Genomic DNA, 26029 nt, shown 5'->3' with positions numbered 1-26029 from the left:
TTGTGTTGTTTCTCAGGGTATAGGAGAAGGTACTAAAATCACCTAAAGAGAGCCAAAAAGCTCTTCAGAGTGGTTTTATGGAACAAAAACCCCAAACCTGCTAAGCAATTTTTTGATCCTTTGTGATTTTTGCAGTAATGTGTAAGAGTGTGCTCACTGTGGGAGCAGGTGGGGCAGGGGAGAAATCCATCAGAGAGGGGGTGTGTGGGGTGGGGGACTTTTGACCTGGGAAAGTTGGCTCTGAGTAATTCAGAAGGGGGTCTCATTAGAAATGTAGTGAAAGTGTAATCCTCTGTAAGAGGCAGAACCACATGAGAGCAATATATGGCTTCAGTGCCTTGATGTTGCCATCATCAGGGATGTGGGATTCACACAACAAGGGGGTTGTCGTTTTTTGCCTCCTGAGGCTATTTGTTCAGAGCGTTAAGAGCATTAAGCTGTTGTACAGTTAGTCATCTCCCCAGATACCTGCTGTATAGAAGCAATGTAGGAAAGGAAGAGTTCTGAGATAAAAGCAATTTAGTCACATATGCTGCTTACCTATTTCAATATGTTGTCAACACTTTCTTTTCAGAACTTGAAATATCCAATACATTTAGAAATTTAGGTGGAAATTAGATATTTATGCTTTTAATACTTCCTAAAATGTATTGAAGTGGCACAAAAGGTAGTGAGTCATCTTTGCCTGAGAAGTTGTTTCATTTTTTGTGTGACAAAAGTAGCCACACAAGCCCTGTATTTAGCATGGTCTATCTAGACCTGCATTTTGGCAAACCCAGTTATTCTCCATCTAGAAGCATGTGCCAGTGTGAGATTGCTGACATTGTTCTTGTAACATGCTTATAACTGTTCCCTGTATGGGTTCTTTTGCTCTATGGGTTACTGCCTAATCAGCCAGATAGATCCTTAACTGATGTGAAATACCTGTTTTTAATTGTCTGTCTCTGGAAGCAATCACACCTGCGTGGCTTATTCAAAATAGTTGCAATGAAGGCAAATTTTTCTCTGAAATTTACAGTAGAAATGTTTGCGATTTTCATATCCTTTCATATCCTTTTCACTTTTGCTAAGTTTGAAATACTTTTTATAGCGTATTCCACAGTTTCGATGCTTCCGCTTTTCTGGTGAAATTGTGGGAAAAGCTGGAGCTAATGTGAAAAGAATTTGAATAAAAGAAAAATCCTTTTTTAAAATACCATTTTCCTGAAGAAAAACACCTTCAATTTCTCTGCCACCCCAAAGAAAAGTAAGCTTTGCAATAAATTCTAGTCTCTCTCTATATAAAAATATTTACTTGAGGAGTACTAAGGAGAAGGGAAAAATACATGGGAGCTTGAACCACAAAGGCAGTGCTTGGCTCTTATTTAATTTCATGTAAAATTCACCTATTGGGGACTAATTCTGTAGTTAAGAGGTTAGCAGAAAGATTGGAATGTGCTTGTGTTTTAATCCATGTGACTCTTTGTTTAATGTTTAATATTTTTGACAGTTGTACTGTACAAGATTTAAATACCAGGTTTTGCACGACTGAATTAACTCCTCTGCCATTTAAAGATTAACTTAACTATTGTAGAACAGTTTATAGAGAGAATTGTTAAGTTTTACTGTAACTTTCTTGCTTTTCACTTAAAAGTGCATGTGCTACCAGGTGATGAAAAGGTCGTTTGTAAGTTAAGAATAAAAAAGGTTTTGAAGTACTGTTTTTCATGAAAACTCAGCTTTTGATGCAATGGAGATGGAACTTTGAGTAATTAGAATATAGAATATGTTTCCTATCTCTAATTTCTCAATGTAAAATGGGGAGGGAGGAGGAAGGAGGGGGGGAAATCATGAAGATAAATGTTGAAGGCTTGCTTTTACAAATACCTGAATAGCATTTCAGGTAACAGGGAAGTTGAAGCTGGAATTTAACATGCATCTCAGTGTCACCCCTCTGGAAAATTTGGCACTTCATGAAACCCTAAATGCAGATACTTGAGCAAAATGTTTGTCTGGACACTTTTAATTTAGGAAGATACAAATCATAAAAGAAATCTAAGGAGGATTTTTGAGAAATTCTGTTGCATTTAAAAATACTGTCCTCCCCCTCTCCTGTTGCTTTTGCTTTTGGATTATTGTCAAGGAAAGCCGTCTGCAATTTCAACAGCAGCCCTAATCCTGTAATCAGATCCAGGCACAGATTGTTGAGTTCAGTGAAATTCTATGTGGGTTTAGTGGATATAAATCAAACTGCAGGATTACAGACTTATTTTTCAATATTTGGAATTTTTTTGCTTTTTGCACTCAATCTGAAAAATGAAAATAAGAAAAGTCGGTTTTACCTTCTGGGATGGCTGGATTGTGAGCAACCAGGGAGAAAGTATTAAACCAAGTGCACATTTTAAATGTTACTCTCTTGCAGAAATTAAGTTCTTTGTCAATTAACACAGGGGAGTAGGAGGACGTTCCTATTTGGCTGTCTAGTTGCATGTATTCAGGCTCTGACTTTCGGCAAAAGACTGACAGGTTTTACTCGCATCTCTGAGTCCATCAAGTGTTTCAAAATAATCTTGAAACATCTTCTGGTATGTGGGATATTATAATTTACACAGTGCATAAACACCTCACTTGAGTATTTTGATACCACCTAGGACTTACCCTTGAACTAATTTCAATACTAAAATTTCCCTTCTCTTTCAAATGATTATCATATTTCTTACTGTTGTATAATACCTTAAATGGCCACTGCTTTTAACCTCAAGGTGACCTGCATTTCAGTGAGCAGTGAAGTGATCTTAATGACTTACTTTTACAGTATAGAGTAGTTAGAAAGAGCATCAGTCCAGTAAATAGCTCTTCGATGTCTTGGCTGAAGTAGGTATAAATTTTCTGGGCCAATCTAAGCTAGAAAAGCCCATAAACCTCCATGCTTCTTTAAAATGAGACTCGCAGAGCAACCAGTTGGCAGCTATGAGTAGGAGTTCGCAAGCATATGGAGTGTAATGACAAATGAAGTGTGATACTAACAGAGTTATGTACATTAGAAGTAAGCTTCAGATTACTCCCACACATTAATGGTATCTAGGCTAGGGTCCTGCAGAAAGCTTAAACTTTGGTACCAAATCTCCATGGGACTTACTTCTGAGATGCTGAAAATCAAAGCATGTTGGTTTTTGTGAAAATCCAGGTTCGTAGAAGTTACTCGAGAAAAATGACATGATAGTAGATAAACAAGTAAGCCCCACCTTATCCACAGTGAAAGCCATAAAGGAAAGATGTGTAATAAAGACAAGACGTGTATGATATGAAGTATAGCAGCCAGTGATTTAACAATCACAAAATAGAACAAAGAGAAGACTGCTGCAACACACAGTGACAACTTTATGCTTCCATATGAAAATAGATTCATTTACTTTAAGGAGGGATAAACGAGAGGAATGTGATGGTGGCAATAGAAAGAGCCTAGAGAATGTAAATTGGGATGTGGAATTCCCTTTTTCGCCATCCAAGGACAAAGACATCCAATCAGTGAAAGACAAACAAATGGAAACCAAATAGAAAGTGCTTCTGTTATGGAAAACTTAACCGCAGAGATCTTTGCTGGGTGTTCCTTGAGGTCATGAGATTGGTAGGATTAAAAAAAATAATTGCTTCAGAGCAAGGAAAAATAGCTATACTACATCGAATAAAGGCATTCTGTGTAGTCAGTGGATTAGAAATTTGGTTTAGGGTATAAGGCACACGCTGGGTGTGAGGGTGTTTTCTCATAGGTTGTGCTGTGGTTTTCATCTGTCAGGCTTCTTGTTTCTTCTTCTGACGTAACAATAATACTATAGCTGGCACAGTGTGCTAGACACACGCTGGTCTCATCTGCAGTGATGCTTTTTGTATTCCTGTCAACTTAACAAAATATTGTTGGGTTTGTTAATACTCAGATCCTGAAAACATTTACAAGTAGGCCTACTATTACACCTGATGGCAAATGTTAGCAATGTTTATGCTGTCTGAATTAGGGTCTATAAACTCATCAGATAGAGACCAGTCTTCTGAGGTGCTAAATGTTTTGACCAGAAATATACCTTGGAGTATCAGAAGCACCACCGCCCTATGCAAACTAAAGCATTCAGGATGAAAATACTGAGTATTGCTGTGAATATTACAGGTCACAAGAGCAGGCTTAAGTGCTGTAATAAAAAAAAAAAAAAAAGCCTGTGATCAAAATATGTGATTAGGCTAAGTGGGCATTTGTTTGTTATTAAACATAAAAATGGGTTTAAGATAAGGAACTCCAAAACATCATTTTTCTATAAAGGCTGCAGTTATTGTTTTCTTTTGGTATGTGCCCTATAGCTCAAATGTTCCATAGAGCTTTTAAATGGGCTCAAGCAAGGGTGGCAAAATACAGCTGCCTGGAAGGTAAAATTTGCAGAACTGACCAATAAACTTACTAAGAATCCTGTTGACTGACACATTTACTAAGACAGCACAGACATAGCGAGACATGCACAGCAGGAATTACTGAGGTGCCTGCATCTGTCACCCTTTTTGCCTTGGGTATCTATCCATTGCCACCTATGTAAATGTGCTTGCACATCCAGTGTTTGTTCTAAAAGGTTTTTTGAAAACTTGAGCCTTAATGGGCCCATAATGGAATGGGAGCTTTAGGGGATGACTACTTAACACTTGATTGCAGTATTTAGTTAGCTTGTGATTTATTTTTTACAGGTAATGCTTGAGGCTTAAAGGTGATATTAGTGTTTGAACTCAACCACACTGTGTTTTCAAGTGGCCTTTCTGTTAACAGTGAAAGAGACAAAAGCTCTGAGTTATGCTTAGTGTTCAAGCTAAGCAGATGCTGTGTATCCCTTGTTTTAAAGTAACACAGTGAAAACTTTATCCCATCTTTTAAGCTGGCATTACTGAAGGCTTGGAACTGAAGCCTAGAACTCGGACAGTATTTAGCAATCTAGTATCCTACAGCATTCTCCTGCAAAACTGGCTGCTTGCAGCTTGGATGGGCATACACTTCGCTGGGTAAAAAACTGGCCGGATGGCCAGGCCCAAAGAGTTGTGGTGAATGGAGTTAAATCTGGTTGGTGGCCAGTCACGAGTGGTGTCCCCCAGGGCTCGGTTTTGGGGCCACTCCTGTTTAACATCTTTATTGATGATCTCGATGAGGGGATGGAGTGCACCCTCAGTAAGGTGAGACAGACAACACCCAGTTGGGTGGCAGTGTTGATGTGCTCGAGGGTGGGGAGGCTCTGCAGAGGGATCTGGCCAGGCTGGAGCCATGGGCTGAGCCCAACTGGGGGAGTTTCACTGAGGCCAAATGCCGGGGGCTGCCCTTGGGCCACAACAACCCCCAGCAGTGCTACAGGCCTGGGGAGGAGTGGCTGGAGAGCTGCCGGTCAGAGAGGGACTGGGGGGGTTGAGAATGAGCCAGAGTGTGCCCAGGGGGCCCAGGAGGGCAATGGCATCCTGGCGTGGCCAGCAGGGACAGGGAAGGGATCTGAGCCCTGGGCTCAGCACTGGGGAGGCCGCCCCTCGATTCCTGGGTTGAGTTTTGGGCCCCTCACCCCAAAAAGGCCATTGAGTGACTCGAGCGTGGCCAGAGAAGGGCAACGGAGCTGGGGCAGGGTCTGGAGCACAGGTCTGCTGGGGAGCGGCTGGGGGAACTGGGGGGGTTCAGTCTGGAGAAGAGGAGGCTGAGGGGAGACCTCCTGGCCCTCTGCAACTCCCTGCCAGGAGGGTGCAGAGAGGGGGGATGAGTTTCTGGAGCCAAGGAGCCAGCGCCAGGCCCCGAGGGAATGGCCTCAAGCTGCCCAGGGCAGGGTCAGGCTGGCTCTGAGGAAGGATTTCTGTGCAGAAGGGGCTGTTGGGCGTTGGAATGGGCTGCCCAGGGCAGGGGGGAGTCCCCGGGATCCCTGGAGGGGTTGAAGAGTCGGGCTGAGCCAGCGCTGGGGGATCTGGGGGAGTTGGGAACGGTCAGGGTGAGGGTCATGGTTGGACTGGAGGAGCTGCAAGGGCTTTTCCAACCTAGACGATTCTCAGTGTCGGTATATGTGTTACTACACACAATTCCAAAGGGAATGATTTGGGGCTTTTGTTGGTGAGACTTAAGGTGAGCAGCTGAATTTAGGAAGTTTACTTCAGTTCTGAGTGTATGTAGCAGTAATGAGATCTGCTGGGAAGAGACACTTTAAACTGTTGTCTCTTGTGGGTTTGGCTGTCATTAGTATTAGAACTAGTGGCTGTTGTGAAAGCCAAAATAAATGGGTAACAATTAGGTGAATAGTCCCAAGCTTTCCCTCCTTAGTCAACCATCAGCTAGACTTTTGGTGTTGAAGATTTAGTGAAGGATCAGAAATACAAAATGGTATAGCTGTCTCACTGGGGTGGTTAGATTAGTTTTTCATGGTTGTGTATCTCCCTGTTGAGAAAGCTTTTATTCCTTTCTTAACTGCCAGTTGTGCTCTGTCATTACTGTGGATTTTATGCAGGTACAATAAATGTATATCTAATCCTCGTTATGTCTTACTGATGAAACTTAGTCAAACAGATTAAATGGTGTCACGTGCCTTGCTTCCTGCGAGCTGCTGAGTATTTCACTCGGTCTGATCATTTAGCCACTGAAGAAAAATAATGAAACGTCCGCTGACTTAAGCAGGAGTAGCCTTGGACTGAAATTAAAATACTGACAAAGAAGGATGACAAACAGACAAGACTGGAAAAAAAAACCCAAGTTCCATGGTGACTTTTTGCAATAAATATTTCTCTTTAGCTTCTTCTAAATATAATGACAGAAAGAAAGAAAATACCTAATTTTCCTGAAGGAAGCCTATATTGCACCTAATGCAGAAGTGAAATTCTTCATCAGCATTTGTCATATAATGTCATAACCCCTTTTCCCAATAGTTGCATTTAAAATCTCGTGTTCAAGGATTGTCTCTTACTCTGTCTGGTGTACTGGTGCTCTAGGTAGTGCCATCCTATTTTAATACACGTAGCGTGGGAGAGCACTAGAAATTTAAGCAAGATAAATGGTGCTATTAAAAGTATTGGCAGAAGGTATTTTAATGCAGCTCCTATGCACAAAGGTCTTATCTTTCCCTACTTGGTATAGGTGGATAATAGTGTTGGGGGTTTTGGCAGTGTTTGTTTTGGGTTTTTTAAAATACTTCAATCTTACTGTAGAGCCACTTGAAATTCATGTTTCCTTTTCCTCTTCAGATAACAAGGAACTTTACCTTGCAAAGGCATTTCACAAGGCATTTCTAGAAGTTAATGAGGAAGGATCAGAAGCTGCTGCTGCCTCAGGTACCTGACTGAAAAGCAGAACTAAATCAAATGTCTGGTTATTCTGTGTTAGTTAATTTTTTAAAACTGGCTTGCTGTAGAGCAAGGGAAGCTACATAGTATATAGCATGAGGACACAGCGTAGCAAGTATGCTGCTTTTCAGAAGAGAATTCTAGAAAACTAAAAGTGTTAGCATTTTCTTAACATGGTATGTTTCACAAAGAATTTTGAGCATTCTGTGGAAAACCTTTATTTTGTTTCTGATTGTCAGGAGGGCATCGACTTGCAATTATTTATTTTTCTTTTTTTAATGGAACTTAAGTATTCATAATTTTTTATCTATCAATTGAGATGGTCAGAGGCATTTGATCCAGAATAGTTAGAAGTTGAGAGTTGTTGCAATTCCATTTTACTAAGCTTGTATACAGAGATGCAAGATGGGAAGAACTAAATGCAAAAATGTAGCTGTCCCCCATTAATGGTAGGAGGCCAGCATTGATTTATTTGGTTATCACATGCTTTTCTTGGAAATAAGTTGTGTTAGTTCCCTGTATGTATTGTTAGGTGATTTCTGATTGTCTGTACTTGCACCAGTCTTTGAAGAAAGGAAGAATTACTTCTCTGGTCATGAATATCTGTAACTTGTAACATGAATATGGACAGAGATTATTGGCATGCATGAGTCTTTATAAACAGTGCAGTGAAAATGTAAAAGTAAATGAAACACTGGGAAACAATGTCCTGGAGAAATCCATGCATCTCCAAATAAATATAACAAAAAGTCAAATTCTGCCTGATTCCCAGTTAATTTTACTTTCAACCTCTGAATTATTTAAAGGCTGGAGCTAAAAGCTGCAAGATCAGCTGGTTTAGCTGCATATTCCATAATTATTAAGGGTTACCTTTTACTATCAGCTGCAGGCTTGGAGCTGTTTTAAAACAGGTCAGCAGTGCTGTCTAACATAATGCATTTTCTTTCTACAACTGAGTGGGAGTCATAACTCCTCTTAAGGTTTTGGATCTTAAAATTTATAAGCTGCTCCCTCAGCCTGGGAAATTGTGCCACTCTCCATTGTTAATCATTCTCAAAGCATAAACAGTCATTCAGTGACTCTGTAGGTCTCTTCCATTTTCAGTGAGATTTTTTTCATGCTGTTTCCTGGTGACGCTTAGTGCTGAGAGTGCAGGACTTTGTCTGTTCATGAGCCTCACAAGTATCTTTCATAAAGAGGAGGGGATTATGCAGTGATATTTAACAAGTTGCCTATGTTCTTTTTCCTTTAGGAATGATAGCCATTAGCAGAATGGCAGTGCTGTATCCCCAGGTTATAGTTGACCATCCCTTTTTCTTTCTGGTCAGAAACAGAAGAACAGGTGAGAATATTGCAGGCTCTTCCACATTTTTTCAAGAAAATTGCATATTTTGATCAATGACCTGGCCTCATAAAATGAATTTTCCCTCATTTGTCTTAAAATACCTAATATTGAAAGACTCACCTTTTCTATGTCCCCTTAATGTTTCTCCAAGGAAGACACGAAAATCTTACATAATCCTGAAAAATATTCACGATTACATGGTCAAAAACCCCGGGGAAGAAAAATTCACCATTTTTCTTCAGAGAGCACAGTGTTACTGCCCTGAATATCCATAATCATTGCATTCTGTAAGAGCTTGGCTGCAGTAAGACCAGTGAGATATGTTCCTGGTACCAAATGATTTGCATAATGGACAGATATTACAGCTATGAATAATTCTGTTGTGCTCTTGAAGTGTTCTGTGGCAGGCGAGGGATGAGAACAGCACTCACTAGCAAAACGGGCAATGATGAATAAGTAATTCCTTAGTTTCATAGTTGTAATTTGTCTTAACAATGTGGATGTGACTGGATCGCAAACCATTACCATGCACCCAGAAACTGTCATGGCTCTGTGTGTTGTAGTATCTTACATGTTCTACAAGCAAACTCCAGTAGATTAGGTTTGATTTTTTTTCTTTCTGTATTGGAGATCCCCATCATAGGTATCAATGTTTATTAAACCATTTAGATTGCAGTAATACAGCATAGCTAGGTAGGGTCACTCATGCACAAGGCATGATACCAACTCTTGGGGGGAAGTTTTGACCAAAACTAAATTGAGTTTCCTTGCTGTTGTAGACATAATTAGGCAAAAATGTATCTGAAGGAGGGTATCTGCTCATTTCTCTACTCATTATACAAAAAAAAAAATCCCCAAAAAGAAAAGTTTAAATCAGAACAGAGTAAAACTGGCTAGCTTTAGGTCCGTTGTTAATGTTGCATGGGCCTTGCTGTTGTGTGTAGAAAGAGAAATTGCCAACAACTGTAGTTAAATCCCAAAAGCTCCTTACTAATCTAGAAATCTAAGATTAGAAACATTTTGGAAAAAAATTTGTGATGATTGTGCTTCTTCTCAAGAATACCCTGGGTGCTCATGATTGATGACTGTGTTTAAACAGGTTAGATAGAAATGTATAAAAATAGGAAAGATGTAAATAGTGATTAAATTGTGTAGGGGAGCGGTGTTTGCATAGAGAGTTCCTTGTTGTGGGTTGCATGCTCTAATATGGAGTAAATCTGTGAACTCAAAGTATCTAACTACTAATAACCATTAACTGATTGGTGTGGAGCTTCTGAAGCTCACTTTTAATTTTGAGGAACGTTGTCCAGCAGCTCAGGCATGAGAGGGTCAGAAGTGATCACAAAGGTTACTCTCACTAGGTGTTGACACTTCAGTTTTAAAGTTAGCTGCCACCTTTGGAGTCCCCCAGCCTAGAAACCAGTCCTGCGTCATAGGCACTTGGCACCAGTGGCAGTACTTCATGGACCGTCATCAGAACCTTTAAAATGAAAGTGAACCTTTGTGTTGATTTCTAGTGGGTTTTCCATCAAGCCTTTTAAAATAAGTGGAGGGGTTCTGAAATGCAGAAGACTTCACAGTTCTTGTCTGTACTGTATCATTTCTGAATACAAAGAGGTCCCCTTCTCTAGGGCTGTTGATCCATTGCCTTTCATGGGTACCAAGCTCTCTGAGACATATGTTCCTATAAAAATTGTGCACCACATGCCCTAAAATTTATTACCAGTATCCATCATCTTATAACCTCAACTTTTCTTTCGGTTCTGACATCTTTCCTTTCCTTCCTCCCTTCCCACTTTTTCCACAGGTACTGTGTTATTCATGGGAAGGGTAATGCACCCTGAAGCAATGAATACAAGTGGCCATGACTTTGAAGAGCTTTAACTGCCACCAGCTACCAAAAAGAGGAGATAAGCACATAAAGTTTGAAGTTAATATATTTAAGGTTTGCTGTGTTTTTCCCCCAAGATACTGTTTAAATGCTTTTGGATCTAACTGTGTGCAAGTCAGTTCCCAGAGGAAAGCTTACAGTATTAAAGTAATGGTTCTGTTTCTGTCATTGTGATTGCTGTGTCCTTAAAATAAAATTGTGTACATGTCAACAACTGTTTCTTGTTCTAGTGAATTGTAAAGCAAAAAACTGCAAACCCGTTATTCGTAATTTTTTTTACAGTCCAAAGACTGATTTGATCAATGAGACAGGAGCAGAATGTGTGCAGCTCTGAATAATGCAAATGGCAAACCTCGATGATAATTTATATTGAAGAACTACATCTGGAAAATGTGATCTCTTCCTGTAAAAGTAGTAAACAGACTGCGATACGCTGTCTCATCAAAGTTAATGGAACAAATTAAGCCTAGTGGATTTTATTCTATAAAATAACTGTGGTAGACTTTGTGTGAACTCTCCCACATGTGATTCTAAAATGTTGCTTTTATGAATGCTCCTGCATGTGACTCTGCAATTCACCTTCCCTAAGTGTTGATGCCAATAAAATTTGATCGCATGAATATTTGAGACTAGTCAGTGTAGAATAGCTATGTATGTGGTTGAAGTAAAATAGTTGAATAGTCATGTCATTTGTGTGGACATATTTTTCTCCCCCAAAGTAGTTTTTCTAAGCTTTGCAGTATCTCACTTCAAGGGATCTAGAATGATCTTTCTCAAAGTAAAAAAACAAACAGAAAAAAAAAAAACCCAACCAACCTACCCTTAAAATTAAGTGTCTAAAAATGTTCTATTCATAAATAAATGTCTAAAGGAACAATATAATCCTTTTTATTCCCTTTTATTGAAAATAAACTGATAGAGGAGAATGACACATACCACAAGTAAATATTAGGAGGGGAATTAGCTGCTGTTTCCATTTGCAAGCGGAGAAGTACCAGTTGTCACCGGAGAGGCATATAATTATTTCCTCCCTCATTGTGCAAAATATAAAAGGAACCGAAGTTATTAAAAAGGTAAGAGAGTAGGAGAAGAGAGGGGAGGCGCTCCTTTGAAACAGATCATAAATACAAACTTCTGGATAATAAGTGGCTTTCTTCTCAGTCAATAGGAGTTTTGTCTTTTGATTTCTGTAGAAACAAATGCATATTGGCTGAACTTTAGTTATAGGCTTCTCTGGCATACATTCCTTTCAAAACAGCATAGATATTGCTCTCAAAGTTATTCATGGAAGAAGAATTTCCAAAATTTGACACATTGTTTACTTCTTTTATACTGCTGGTGCAAATCATGCAGATGAAACTGCAAAGTGATGGATGTTCTCTGTGGGGGCTGGTTATGCTCCCCCAGAGAAAGGGCACTTGAACACATTTCTAGCCCTGCCTCCTTGAATTGTGTAGATCTGTTGCACAGAAGAAAATGGAGCTCCTTAGTGTACTGCTGTTGCTTATTACCCTTAATATATTATAGTCTGGACTTGGTGGGACAGGTTTTGTACTCAAATTTAGACAAAAATTGCAATTTTTGGTTCTGTATAACTAAAAGTGTTGTTCTTGGGAGAGAAAAAAAGGGAGTGCTTCTAAGAAGGAGCAGAGGCTAATGTTACCAAGATCTAGAACTAGTCTCTGCAGGTAAAACCAGCTCCTTTGACATGGGGTCACAGGAGGGCTGGTTTTTCATGTTTAAATGATTCTATGAATATCACCTAATGTCTGTAATAGCCACCCATATGCTAAGGATCTCTTTTGGTTTTAACCTTATTGGAGCCTGATTTTTAAGCTATTGCATTTTTTTCAGGCTAATTTTTGAGGTGTTCGGTCTGGTTTGGAAAGACGTGAGAAAGCAGATGACAACCTTCAGTCATGTTTATTTTCAGTCTGTCAAAAGTTCTTCCTGACGAATTTTGTGTTTTCTTTGCATTAGTTCCTTGCAGCATAGATGCTTCTTACCAAGGGAAGGACTGAAGATAGATTTGAACTAAAGCCGTGGAATTATAGAAGGACAGCTGCCAGTCAGAAATATTTGTTGAGGATATCAGGCAAGTGCAGACTTCCTTAGCAGTTAAACTGAGCATAGGTATAAGTGGAATGATGTGGAATTACATATTCCCCATCTGATTCTGAGGATTGCCTAAATGGGCATATAGGAAACCCAGAAACAGAAATGCAAGCACTAGTTATTTTACTTGATACTCTCCTAGTCCTTACAGATACAAAATAGCCAGTTCATGTTTCTTGAAAATTGAGAATTGTCTGGTTTTCAACAACATGAATTGATGTATTACCAAATTATGCAAAGATGTTATTTGTAGACCACAATGAGAACAGCTCTCAAACAATACTGCTTTTCAGTAGTGATAATATCTCAAGTATTGTTACCAATTTGTTGAGGAATATGAATACTATTCCGTTGTGGTTTTTATCTAGATTTTATACAATGTTCCTTTCAAAGATGCTATTGCTTTTTTTGAGACAAAACTAGCAAAATGATTTTTTTCTTTTTGCCTAAATTTCTTTTGGTAAGGGGAATTTGCCACTAGTGGCTCATATGTGAGTTTAGGTATGTAGTCTTAAAAAAGAAAAAAAAAAAATGAAAATTGTATTTTGTCTTGGAGGATATATCAGAAAATAAATTACTGAAACTTCTATAATTGTGCTGTGTAAGTGACCCATGATGTGACACTTGTCTACTGAGATCTGTCTGTGATGCAGATGGAGTTTAAGTCTGAGATGCAGCTGCCTAATGCTGTCATCTTCTCTTGTGTACATGTTCTGGAGCCCAGGTGGAAATGCTTTTCAAAGCTGCAGCTGGAAGGAGTACTTTCCCTACAGATCTTTCAGTAGTGGTGCTACCACTGGAGACTCACTCTTTTAACTAATAGAATCCCACCTGTACATGATTGAGCACCAAACAGTTTTTCTAGATTTGTGCTACATTCAAGCAAAAATTTGTCATTGGATGAATTAGAATGTTTTTGTTGCTGTTCCAAGCACTAATTTTCACTGTTCTTCCCCAAGCCTTGATGATGGCAAAGCAAACTCTGTTGTGTTTGTTTCTGTGAATCAAGTACATGATATTCCTCAGACAAACAAGCTCTTAGTGTTATGCTGGAAACAAACAAACAGAAATTGTAGTCAAGGTTACTTTTTGTTTTTCAATGATGGACAAAAGAAGACACCACAAGATGTCACTCTATCCTAAGAAGCTGGGAAGCATTCTCCCCTTGACAGCGATCCTCTGGCACTGCTGGAAAGCTGAAGGGCCTGAATGGTGCTCAAGTGTGTGTAGGTCTTGGGAAAATCAAGGAGAGTGGCTTGACTTTGAGAGTGTAATGAGACCCAGGTGCCTGAGATTCATAAATGGGGATGGCGGGAACAAACCCTCAGAAAAAACCTGGTTTGTGTTGAAAACTTTCCTCTGATTCTTGATAACGGGTTGCTGGATTTAGTTCATTGCTCGTAGGGGAGTTTTTGCCCAGTTCACAAACTACATGATTGTACTGTGCACTTGGTGTGGGGTGAATAAAAGAAAAAGATTGTTCTTTCAACCCATCTCCATGAACAGCAGCAGAGCTGTACTGTGGTTACTTCAGAGTGTCAGTGCTGCAATAAGGACACATTTTCTTAACTACAAGAGAGAAATATCGATGGTTGAAGTCATTGATACACTGGCCCTGTTGTTCTGTTGTTCTTTTGTTTACCATTATTTCCTCCCTCCCTTGCTGCCTTATGTACAGTCACTAGAATTTCTACACGAGCAGATTCCCAGTGTGTTGTCCCCTTGTGCAGTGAGGTGACACCACTGTCGGGTATTCTACTCTCTTCATGGAGAGAAGGAAATATTGAATCCTATGAGGATTTCCTAAAAAAGACGAGGCATGCTCCAAAACTGGTGTTTACAAGCTAATTCTTGAGTTGTTTCTGTCCCTTTTAATGGGCAATCTTTGCTTTTATCCCTACAGTAGAAAATGGAAATACATGGATTAAAAAGAGATGGATGATTTACCCCCAAAACCCAGTACTAGGGAGGAGGAAAACTACCTTACTAACTCAAATAATATCAGCAAGAAGTGGGTTGACTTCCCTTGTGAGCTACTCTGCATCTACTGACATAGCTGATGAGAAATTGTAGATTAATTTAGCTTGTAAAGCTGTCTGCAGCCCCCAAGGATTTTGGATCAAGCTGCAGTAGTTACGGGGGTCCGGACAGAATGAAGGCTCTGCCTGCTTACTGGGGACCTTTGGTAATTGGTTCAGTAGCTTGTCTTTTGGCTTCCAACTGGCATCAGTTAAGGGCTATAAAACAAAGTTACAAATGAGAAACCATTCGCAATACACAAACATATCTGGTGCGGTAAAACTCATGAACAATGCTACCTCTTACCCCCATCTACCAGAGCTCCTCAAATGCTGTTCTCTTTTTATACTACTGCTCTTAAAACAACATCCACATGAATGTCTTTCATTTCACAGCACTAATTAGAAGCCTGAGTCACAGACCAATTGCTCTAGGCATTAGGCAAACTGAATAAAAAGATAGACAAAACTCATGTAATAAAATGCAGTTTAAATTGCAGTTTACAGACGGTAGCACAGCGCAATAGTCACGGCTGTAAGGCTAATGAAGGCTATCAGACTTATTCACAGTTGCTCTGGCAGGCAGGTAAATGGAGAAAGGTGGTGAAGATAAATGTATTATCCAAACAGTAGATGAGTCTCAGCTCCATTTGCTATTTTAGAAATTGTTCAGACTTTTTCAAAGCACCTTACAAATGTGGCCTCCAAACTCTGTTAATGGCTCTGCCTGGAAGTCGGGCAGCTAATTATTCTCAGGTAGGTGCAACTCCAAGCCAAGCACAGCAAAGCTCAAAACGTTGGCAGCTGTTCCTAAAAAGCGTGGCATGCAAAAGTCTTGCCAGTGCTCTTCACTTTCAACTGTGATCAAATAGTCTGAAAGTTTCTTTTCTTAATGATGTGTTTGCAACACTGTGTTCTGGAAACTAACCTGGCAGATAGGTAGTAAAATTCTAGGTCTACTAGGACCTGGCTGAGGAAAATGATGGAAATTGTTCCTGCAGCTAGAGAATGTAGCCCATTGCCTCCATTTTTATATTTTCAGCCCCACTGAACCACAGTATGAATGAGGCTTCAGACACGACCCATGCTTTGCTGATAATGAGTTGTTTTACTATCTGTTTCTCATAAACACACATCTTCTCTTCCCTAAGGGTCATCTTTTGGATAAAGTGAGGGAAGAATTCCTACAGAAAAAAATATTCTCTATTTGTGTTGAAGTGCTTTTAAGTAAGGAAAACAACCCACCACATATGGAGGCAATCTGTATTGTGTTGAAATCATGTATTTTATGCTCTCGTTAAGGTAATGGAATTGACCATAGAAAAATTGTTTTTTCTTTAACAACAGTTAATTTAGATGGCCTTCAACCATTCCTTCAAGTATTCTAATGCTACTGAAAGAGTTTAGATCCAATCATAGTTTAACGTTTTTACGCTATTTACATGTATTTGTTAAGAGTCATGTTTTAAAGCCAAACAACTTGCAGTGGTAAGTGTGTGATAGCACTGCCTGAACAGAATGAAAGAAATATGTCAAAACCTGCTAAGAAATAAAAGACATTATGAAGTCCATCTTACCCTGAGACCTGTAAGGATCATGGTTTGGACAATGCCACATATCACCAGTCACCAACAGTCCAGTGTAAAACGCCTGTTTATTTAAGGGTTTTGTCATTGTTAATATACTTTTAGATGGCATATTTCTAAAGGTAACAGCCAGAAAGCTGGCATAGTTTGACACAGGAATTAATAAAATTTCTCAAGCTTATTGCAAGAGAAATACTGGTCTTAAAATTCATTGGCTCTCCTGGGAAACATTCTCTTTGAGTCAGGCTGCAGCTTGGAATTGCCAGCATATAGTGACAGTCTGTCGTTTTCCAGGAGCAGGACCATATAAAAGTCTCCTGCTGCCTCTGAACAGAGGATATGTCTTCATCAGCTGAGCTGCTGTTAAAGCCCTCAGTGACACCCACAGAGAGGTAAAAGAGACCAATTCTAGTGTTGCTCCTGCCTGTTTTATGTCTCCATTATTCCTCTACAGAATTTTCTCCTTGGTCTAAACAAAAAAAAGAATCCGAGACAATGTGCTGCAGTTTATAAATTCACTTCAGATTTTTTGAACAGATATTATTTGTGGATTGTCACAATATTTCAGACCTAGTCTTACTGCTACATAGGGTGCAAGTTGAACAGGCTAACCTTGAGCTTTTTTAATTCATTTATTTTCCAGTGTTCCAAGTTGAATGTGTATACATCTATGGAATAAAGTGTTCTGAGGAGGTGACCTCTTGATTGCTGACCTTTTGAATCATAACACATGTGGGACAGGCAGCTTGGAACCATCAGTAAAATAGCTTGCCTTGTATCAGGCGTTTACAAAAGCCAAGGACATTACCAGTTCTTCCTCTTCACTGTCACAATTACAACAAGGTAGGTGTGAGCCATTCTAAGGGAGAAAGTGCAGAAATGAGGGAATACCTAGCTTCATAAACTTAAATGTTTAAATGAAGCAAACAAACAAGTAGTGTCCAAAACACCCATAACAAAGAGCATCATCAGAAAAAGCTAAATTTAATCAGAGTCATCTGGAGCCTGTTCCAAATCCCTTTGTAGTGCATCAAAAAAAAAGATTGCCATTAGTTTCAGTCAGTTTTGGACTATGTGCAGATTTCTCTCAGGCTATGCCCTGGAGCATGAGAACAAAGAACCAGGTGATTAGTAAGAACTCAACTTTTGCTTAATTTGCAAAAATTATTTCAGGCAATTTACCTGAAAATATGAAACAGACTTCTAAATACAGTGCTTCTACAGAAAAAATGTCAAGACTGTAAGCATACAAGACGTGGAATTTATCAAGTTGTATTTTGTGTACACGTGCATGCACTCCTTTAAATGTGAACATACAATGAGAATCACAAATGCTGCTACTGTTTTACTATTATGTTACACTAAGTAAGCAAAATCTAACCTATGTATCTCTGCATGAAGCCATATAATCAGTGCAGAATAATGAAGCTACTCTGTGCCTCTTGGTTTAGAGGCTGGAGGACTTTGGTGCAGGATACCTATAATGGAATAAAAGGGTTGTTTGTCCTTCTCCCTTTCTCAGTAACTCTTTAGGGAGCCTAGCTTGGCAAGGTTCCTGTCTTCAGCTCCCTGAAGTTAAATAAGATGAATTCAGGCCTCTTGAAACTGTGGGCAGCGTGTTCCTCTGCCTACAACCATTGCACAGAGAATTCACATGGTAAATATAAGTGAACAGATGAAGGTAGAGAATCCTGGGGAAACGAACAGGTTTATAAGACGATGGGCAGTGGCAAAGCTCACCAGCCACCGTTGACATGGAGGGCCCTGAAGAGGAGCCACGACTCCCAGTTGAGCTGGCAGAACTCATTCCCTTATATGCTGCTTCCTTCTTACTTTGCATGTATTTTCTAGATACAGCAACTTGTTAGTAGATTTATTGGCAGTACACTAAGAAGTATCTTTGAGACAAGTTAATTCAGGCTCTAATAGCCTTGATAACACCTGCTTAAAATATGCTTCCTCTATGAACGACAAGAGTACAGGGATTATATTATGATAGTTCCATGACAAGTGACTTCCAAAAAGGAATGTAAAAGGCTATTTTTCAGAAGGGCCATTAACCATCTGGCAGCCCATTTCCCACCCTTCATTGTAAGCATGATAAGCTGAAGAGCATTTAAGGAAAAGGCAGATTGAAGTTTTTGCTGTTTCCCCAAGAAATGCATATGGATTACTCTACAGACAAAGGTTTTGAAATGGAAAACAGGTTTTAGAGTTGTATCTCCTTCAGTGCTGTAAAGCCCGGCTTATTTTTTAGAGTTTCTGTACAAAGCCTTTTTTTTAAAAAAAGAAAAAAAAAAAAAGAAAAAAAAGGTGCTTGGAGATTATTCATTTTGCAGGTATGTTCACATTCAGCACAGACACGTGGAAGACACAGTCTCCAAATAAACTAAGGGATATCTATGACAGTGCTGTGCTTTTGTGTGTCATGCCGTTGTAAGAATGGCAGTAATGCTGCTGGTGACTTAAGCTGCTGCAGCACTATCAAAACCTGCACAGACTGGGTTTTCCCCAACACTGTTGGTAGAACAGTATCAAATCCCAGTATTTACTCCTGTCCTTAATCTCCCAATTTACCTAGAACCTTGCAGGTTAAGATTTTGCTTCATGTGGAAGAAGGCTATTGTGCAGGAAAATTATATTTTACTGCCTTGTCAGCTAAGATCTGGGATCCAAAGAGCGATGGTGGCTCTGCTGTCAGGCTGGTGCTCCTTTTGGCTTCCCCTCCACTCCTGTGCCTGTACTCACTGACTAGTGTGTGACACAGGCGAGTGGTTTGCGTGCCTGTCTTCCCTTCCCGCAGTGGAGGGGATGCAGAGGGATGGTGGTTTGAATCACAGGGGTTTTTGCTCCAATGCACCATGGCTGAAGCACTGTCCGGGCACACGCTGGACTCAGAACTGGTCTCTGGTCCACCCATTCCACTGTAGCCCAAGTGTCTCATTCCACAGAAACTGGCATTGCTGGAACAGAGTCGGTAACCCTCATGCTGAGTGACCAACAAATACAGTTGGTCTAACGCCCTTGGGGCAGGGAAGGAAGAACCCTGCTAGTTTGGCACTGGGTTAAGGTCCCTGCCCTTTTAAACTCTCCTGATGTCTTTCTGAGGCTGAAAATTGGAACAGCATGATGCTGTAAATTGCTGGTCATAAACCAAGATGAAGACTGATGTGCAGCTACGCTCTGTGTCCCAAGCTACTGTCCAAATCACTGACTCGCCTTGTTAGGCCAAAGTGTCAATGGATTTATGTGGAAGAAAAATCCAGTGAACAATCAAAGCATTTAAAAACAAGCCAACAAATATGAAGCATTTGGGAGCAGCAGCTGATGTTCCCTCAGAGATGTAACACATGATTTCTATAATCGTAAAAATATATTTAATTCTGTTTATTTAAACCAGTCTGTGTTTTGCTGTGAGCATTAATCATCTGGTGTCACACAATAGCACACCAAATGTCACACAGTGAATCACATCTCCTGCAACACTGTTATGAATATTCTGGATGTACTCCACAGCTGTAGAAAGAAGTACTTCATGCCTTGCTAGCCGTAGAACAAACACACTCTTGCAGCTTCATTTTGTATTCAGTAGCTCTACAAAACAGCAGAGACAGCATGCAAAATGAGGAGGAATACTACTGAAGCTCAGCTGCTGATGTTTCACAATTTGACTGCAAAACCTATGAGGTCTGAAAGAAGATATTAAAGTACAAGTATGAGCAGAAATCTTAAACTACCTCAATCAAGAGAATTCCACCTGGTCACTTAGTTTTTCAATATGTTTTGTTTGCCTGAAGAAGCAACAGCACATAATGTTTTCTGCTGAAGACAAGACACCCATCTTTCCCCAGTGTGAGTCAAGGAGAAAATTCCTATCCCAACTGCTGGGATACAGCATGGAGCTGGCAGAGCAAGACAAAATGGAGCAGCTGAAAGACGGGTATAGCTTATGTTTGAGACTAGTTCAGTGGCCTGGCAGGTCTGTGACTGGAGAATATAGTGACATAAAGTAGTTTAACAGCACCTTCATAACCCCACCTTAGGCCAGCAGTGACCTTAGACTCATCAAAGTCCAAAGATCCGGATGGATCTGAATAATATGGGTTTTAATCTTTCTTTTTTTCTTAGAGAAAAGCTGCTGCTTCTATCACCTCACCTCGGTTAAAACAAAAATATAAGGGGGGGAGTGAACTCATGAAAAATTAAAGGTTTGTCTTCAGAGGGGATTTTGGATGGAAACAGCTAAAGTAGAGAGAGGCACTGGATGAAGTCATTCTTTTTCAAGCCAGTGGATTGTCTTTACTGGGCCCTGCTTGAAACTAATCAGTTGGCAGGAAAGACTAATGCATATTGATGGTGCACTCCCCTTATCAGTGATTACAAACACATGCTCTGGGATGTCCCACCAAAAGATTTGGTGTCCTGCAGTACCAGAACTTGAGTGGAAAGACAGTACTGTGGTGAGAAAGGGGAAGGTGCATCCAGCTGAAGATACTTTAAGGTCTTCTTGTCTTTTGAATATATATGAGTCAAGAATCCCTTCTCTACTGAAGTCAGTAGACCTAATTTAAAATAGATATTTATATCTGTGCCTTGTGAATGCAAACTGCTTGTTACTCAGACATCCCCAGTTGGTGAGGCTAGCACTCACACCTGCTTAGCAGCAGGTACAGATACTTAGCTGAGGGACAAAGCAATGGAAAACCAGTGCCAAGAATGCTTAAACACCCCCAGTGCTGCTGAAAGGAGAACGTCGTGTAGCCCTCGGGACTCATATACTGTGGTACAGCAAATGCAGTCTCTGACTTTGACCAGAAACACATTTTCATTACATTTAATTTCTTTTGGCAGGACATGCTAGTTTCTAACTTGAAATGCAGGAATTGTGGACAGCTACAGTGCGTCTGTCTCCTTCCTTTAAAAAAAGCACTGGAGAGAAACAAGGCTGTTTCTCCTTTCTCGTAACACGAGGCTGCCATTTTTTCAAGCTGAAAGCAAGTGGGAGAAAATTATTTGGATTTCCTGACAAAAGCTGCATGAACACAACACCTTTAATAAAAATAGATGGTTCTCCTCATAATGCTTCTCCTTTTCCCCATGGTCATGGAAGCCCTGCTTTCTGTTTTCAGCTAGAGAACATCTTTTTTATCCTTGCAGATAGTGAATAACAAGACATTCATATGAACTACATCTTTTTTGGCAATAAGACTTGGGGAAAGAATAGGAATAAAAAAATCAGAGATGTCAGAAACAAGTTCTGCCTGTAAATACACGTTCGTAGTTCTCAGTTCCGTCTTTCAATGCAGTGGGGGCAGGTGTTTCTGAATTTTAAACAACCAAATTATGTTTATCTTTCAACACTATTCCCTTTGCATGCTTTCCTGTTCTTTCACTCCTTTCTTAGCATATGTAGAGCTGGGTAGTTTTTACTATCTTGGCCCAGCAATGGAGTAATATCAACCCAAAGTGTAGTTCAGTAAAAGGTATTGCATTACTGAAACAAAAGTAAGAATGGATAGACATTTGAAAGAGAATAGATATATTTCAAAGCACATTTGTACTGAAATTCTGTGGTCTTTGATGAAATTTTCATCTGTACAAGAATACTTACACTCTGTTCCCCTGCCTGTCTTTGCACATTAGTTACGTATGTAAACATGCACATGTGTGTCCACACACACACACGAATATGTGCATGAACAAATATGCATGTCTGGTTACAGATATGTCGGGTTCTGCCCTTGGGCCACAACTCCTGGCAGTGCTACAGCCTTGGGGAGGAGTGGCTAGAGAACTGCCAGTTAGAGAGGGACCTGAGGGGGTGGGTTGATTGATTGATTGATTGATTGATTGACAATGAGCCATCAGTGTGCCCAGGGGGCCAAGGAGGCCAATGGCCTCCTGGCTTGTGTCAGCACTGGCGTGGCCAGCAGGGACAGGGAACAGGGAAGGGATCTGAGCCCTGGGCTCAGCACTGGGGAGGCCGCCCCTCGATTCCTGGGTTGAGTTTTGGGCCCCTCACCCCAAAAAGGCCATTGAATGACTCGAGCGTGGCCAGAGAAGGGCAACGGAGCTGGGGCAGGGTCTGGAGCACAGGTCTGCTGGGGAGCAGCTGGGGGAACTGGGGGGGTTCAGTCTGGAGAAGAGGAGGCTGAGGGGAGACCTCCTGGCCCTCTGCAACTCCCTGCCAGGAGGGGGCAGAGAGGGGGGGTGAGTCTCCGGAGCCAAGGCCCCAGCGCCAGGCCCCGAGGGAATGGCCTCAAGCTGCCCAGGGCAGGGTCAGGCTGGCTCTGAGGAAGGATTTCTGTGCAGAAGGGGCTGTTGGGCGTTGGAATGGGCTGCCCAGGGCAGGGGGGAGTCCCCGGGATCCCTGGAGGGGTTGAAGAGTCGGGCTGAGCCAGCGCTGAGGGATCTGGGGGAGTTGGGAACGGTCGGGGGAGGTTTGTGGTTGGACTGGAGGAGCTGCAAGATCTTTTCCAACTGAGGTGTTTCTGTGAAACATGCATGTAAAATGGTTTTGCTGTGCAAGTGGGGTTTGCTATATTGTATGTGCATGGATTCAACTAAATGTATTTCAGTATATGAATGAAACAGATGTACATGTGAGGTACAGGAAGGTACTGGGGAGAAAGGGAGGGAAAGGTGCAAAGGATTTCAGACTAAAGGAAAGGCTGCCTAGTATAAACTATCCGAGAACCACTGGTATTGATAATGGCAGACTGAATGAGTCAAATGTATTATGAGTAGTTTTCCTATTCCATAGTTAAAGAGATTATGCCTATTTATCTTAAATATCTAACATATGACAACTTCGTAAAGCTAGTTTAATAATGGAGTGCTCTAGTGACTCCTAAGTATTCCCATATTTGCAAGATCTGAGTTTCAGGAAGGCATAGGGTTTTGATGGATGAAGTTGAACAATTTTTTCAAGATAATTCAGGTAATCAGTTCACCACCAAAAAAAAGGAAACATAACTCTTTAGCAGTTGGCAGCAGTTACATAAATAAATACAGCAATTTATGGAAATATGGTGGCATCTGCAATGATGAAAGTTAGACAGGAGACAAACGAGTGATACTGCTTCAAATGACACAGTGTAAAAGGAAGCCTACAAGGCTGCAACAGGAAATTGTTTATCAAAATTAATTTAGAATGATTTTCATATGATTAAAATTACCTGATGAGACTTGTGTTCAATAAGTTAGGAAGTACTTAATGAATGTTGTATTCCATCAGGAATTATTAACAATTAACATATGAAAAGACGAAACACGAGATTCAGAAGAAAGATGTGGATGGAGGCAAATGAGACTGCCCTCATAGCGGAGTTTTCGTCTCTGGGTGTCTTCATCAAATGTCTGATCTTGTTTGTTTTGGCATAATATGTTTCAAATTTTAAGAATTAGACAGAAATGTCATTTGGACAAGTGAAGACTGACAGAAAGCTCATTAAAATGGATGGCAGTTTGCCTATCAATTTCAATGAGCTCTAAACCATGACCTCTGTAAAAGAATGCTCGGTTCAATCTCTTGTGAAAAATCTGGCAGATATCTGGCAGATACCTGGCAGATAAGTTTTGTTTTTTTCTTATGTTCACGTACAAGTTTGATTCTGCTCCAGCTGATTTCAATGGCAGTACTCTTAAGGGCTAAAAGGTTAAGCATAAGCTTATGTGCATCTGTGGATTAGGGATGCAATAATTTTGTTCAATATAAAAAACAGTGTTTTAAGGTGAAAGCAGAAATATATCTCATCTCAGTGAGATGTATAAAGGGGGAAATCATTATTAAACATCAATCAACAGGAGTTCTGCGTGCCACCAACCTCACTTGGGATATGATTTTGTTTTCGATTTCATACCTGCAGAGATAAGTTGCTCAGTTCAAGAGAAGGCAAGTTATGGCCATTAATTTTTTTGAGAAGAAACTTCTGAGACAAAAAATCTCAAAACATTACTTATACATGATCTTTCTTTAGTGTCAGAAAAAAGTCTACTTTATCCAGAAATTGTTGACCTACATTTTATTATAAAAGTCAAATTTGATACTGAAGTAAGTTTCTCCTAAACCAAATAAAAATGCCATTCTTCATCCCATAAACATCTCTTTTTATGGCTTGATCCAAAGACCATAAAGTCAATGGAAAGACTCAATCTTCAGTGCCAGATATTATGACTTGCAAGCCCATTGTTTTTCCAGAAGAAAGAAAAAAGTTTCAGTACTTGTTGCTTGGTTACAGCCCCTCCAGCCCTCTTGGAATTCCTGGGTTTATAACACCTTAGAAAACCAGACATATATAGTTTGCACTTCAATTATTTATGCGCCTAGTTGTTGATTCCTTTTTGTCCGGTAACCCTGATGAAATCTTTCACTAGCTCTGCTCTTCTTCTATCCAGGCTGTATTCTGTTGTGCTTGTCTTTTCCCTGTGAATGCTCTCCAAGTCCTACCAGTGGGAGTCAAATAGTTTACTGGAATCCTGAATAGGCAGGACAAAAAGAAATTTGTTGCCTAGGCAACTCAGCAAAATAACCAGTTAGTTTATGCAAGTGTGCCTGCTTATCTGCCTAAACACAGATGAGTGTATGTGTTTCATATTGCATTCCTTTTCTAGCGCTTCCTGTGAGTATCCATGCAGCTTATACTAATGAATTATTCAAAGAAATTCTGTCTCTCTAACTGATTCATCCAACAGGAATTCATGAATTCCTGGATATAGCCAAACCAGGTAAAATCAATATACAAATTAACTTTCTGCTATCACTCTGTTGTGGTGAAGTTTCTAGATCTGATTTGACTGGTGGCATCAACCTAATGGCTTGGTATCACCAATAAGTATCAAACTAACAGTAGGTAAAGTAAGAATTTTACATAAAGAACATGAAATTACATCCACAAACTGATTTTTACAAACTGCTCTATCCCCGAATCAGAAAAATGTTAAAATAGAGAAGTGTCATTTAAGTATTCTTTAACGATGATTAACACAATGTTGGATCAGAATGACTCAACCATTTAAATACGTAGACTTTAAAGCCAGATTGTTCATCTAGTCTGATCTTAATGAAGTCAGTCTCTGTGAATCCTGTATGAATGCTGACCCTATTCACATTAACAGAATTTCTGCTGTTGACTACCGCAGCGCCAGGATTTCATGGTCTGAGCATTTCAGTTATTTCTATATAAAAGGGGGAGGGATAATATTATTTCCTTTCTCCTACTCTTTGTCTGCTCTGTTCAATTAGACTACAAACTCTCTGGAGCAAACTCAGTACAACAGGGCCTCTTGTGGCCTACAGCAGTCATAATAATTGGAATTGTTTCCATCATTAATCAGATCTCAGGATGAGATGTATTCTGCCCAGTTCATACATATTTCATATACCTGTAGGACATGTGGGGAAGCATCCGATCGGTGGAATGTAGATGGGAGAGACACGTGGTTGAGACTGATACCCACCCTGTATTAGCCCTGCTCAGCCATTTCAAAGACAAAATTACTGATCAAAATTGGATAAAGTAGAAAAAAAACCCAACTATTTTTTTCTTGCAGGGGTGGGACATGCTGCTCAATTTCTTAGCAGAAGCACATTTTTATGGGAAGGTTGTAAATCTGAAAAATAGTGTTTATAATGGAAAGGCCAACACCATCTTAAATATGTAATTTCACTGAAATAGCACATAGATAATTTTTCATACGCTTTATGAGGAATGCATTTGCCATAGAAGATCTGAAGCCCATTAGGCTGCGATGTGGACCAATACCT

The 26029-nt window shown here is 40.1% G+C and overlaps 1 protein-coding gene across 2 annotated transcripts in view; it reads left to right on the top strand.

Annotated features, from left to right (window-relative positions):
• The window catches only part of LOC141963227 (neuroserpin), a 56218-nt gene extending 41746 nt beyond the window's left edge, over positions 1-14472 (top strand). Inside the window, exons 7-9 of one of the 2 annotated variants that reach the window (XM_074912372.1) lie at positions 7210-7296; positions 8561-8650; positions 10461-14472. In XM_074912372.1, coding sequence (XP_074768473.1) covers positions 7210-7296; positions 8561-8650; positions 10461-10537 — 254 coding nt within the window. In that variant the 3' untranslated portion in view covers positions 10538-14472. The remainder of the gene's footprint in view (positions 1-7209; positions 7297-8560; positions 8651-10460) is intronic. The other variant, XM_074912371.1, reaches the window with a different exon arrangement.
• The last annotated feature ends 11557 nt before the right edge of the window (positions 14473-26029 follow it).

This window comes from Athene noctua, chromosome 8 (assembly GCF_965140245.1).
Source record: "Athene noctua chromosome 8, bAthNoc1.hap1.1, whole genome shotgun sequence".
NCBI classification, from domain to species: domain Eukaryota; kingdom Metazoa; phylum Chordata; class Aves; order Strigiformes; family Strigidae; genus Athene; species Athene noctua.
This window is presented reverse-complemented; position numbering and strand designations above follow the sequence as displayed.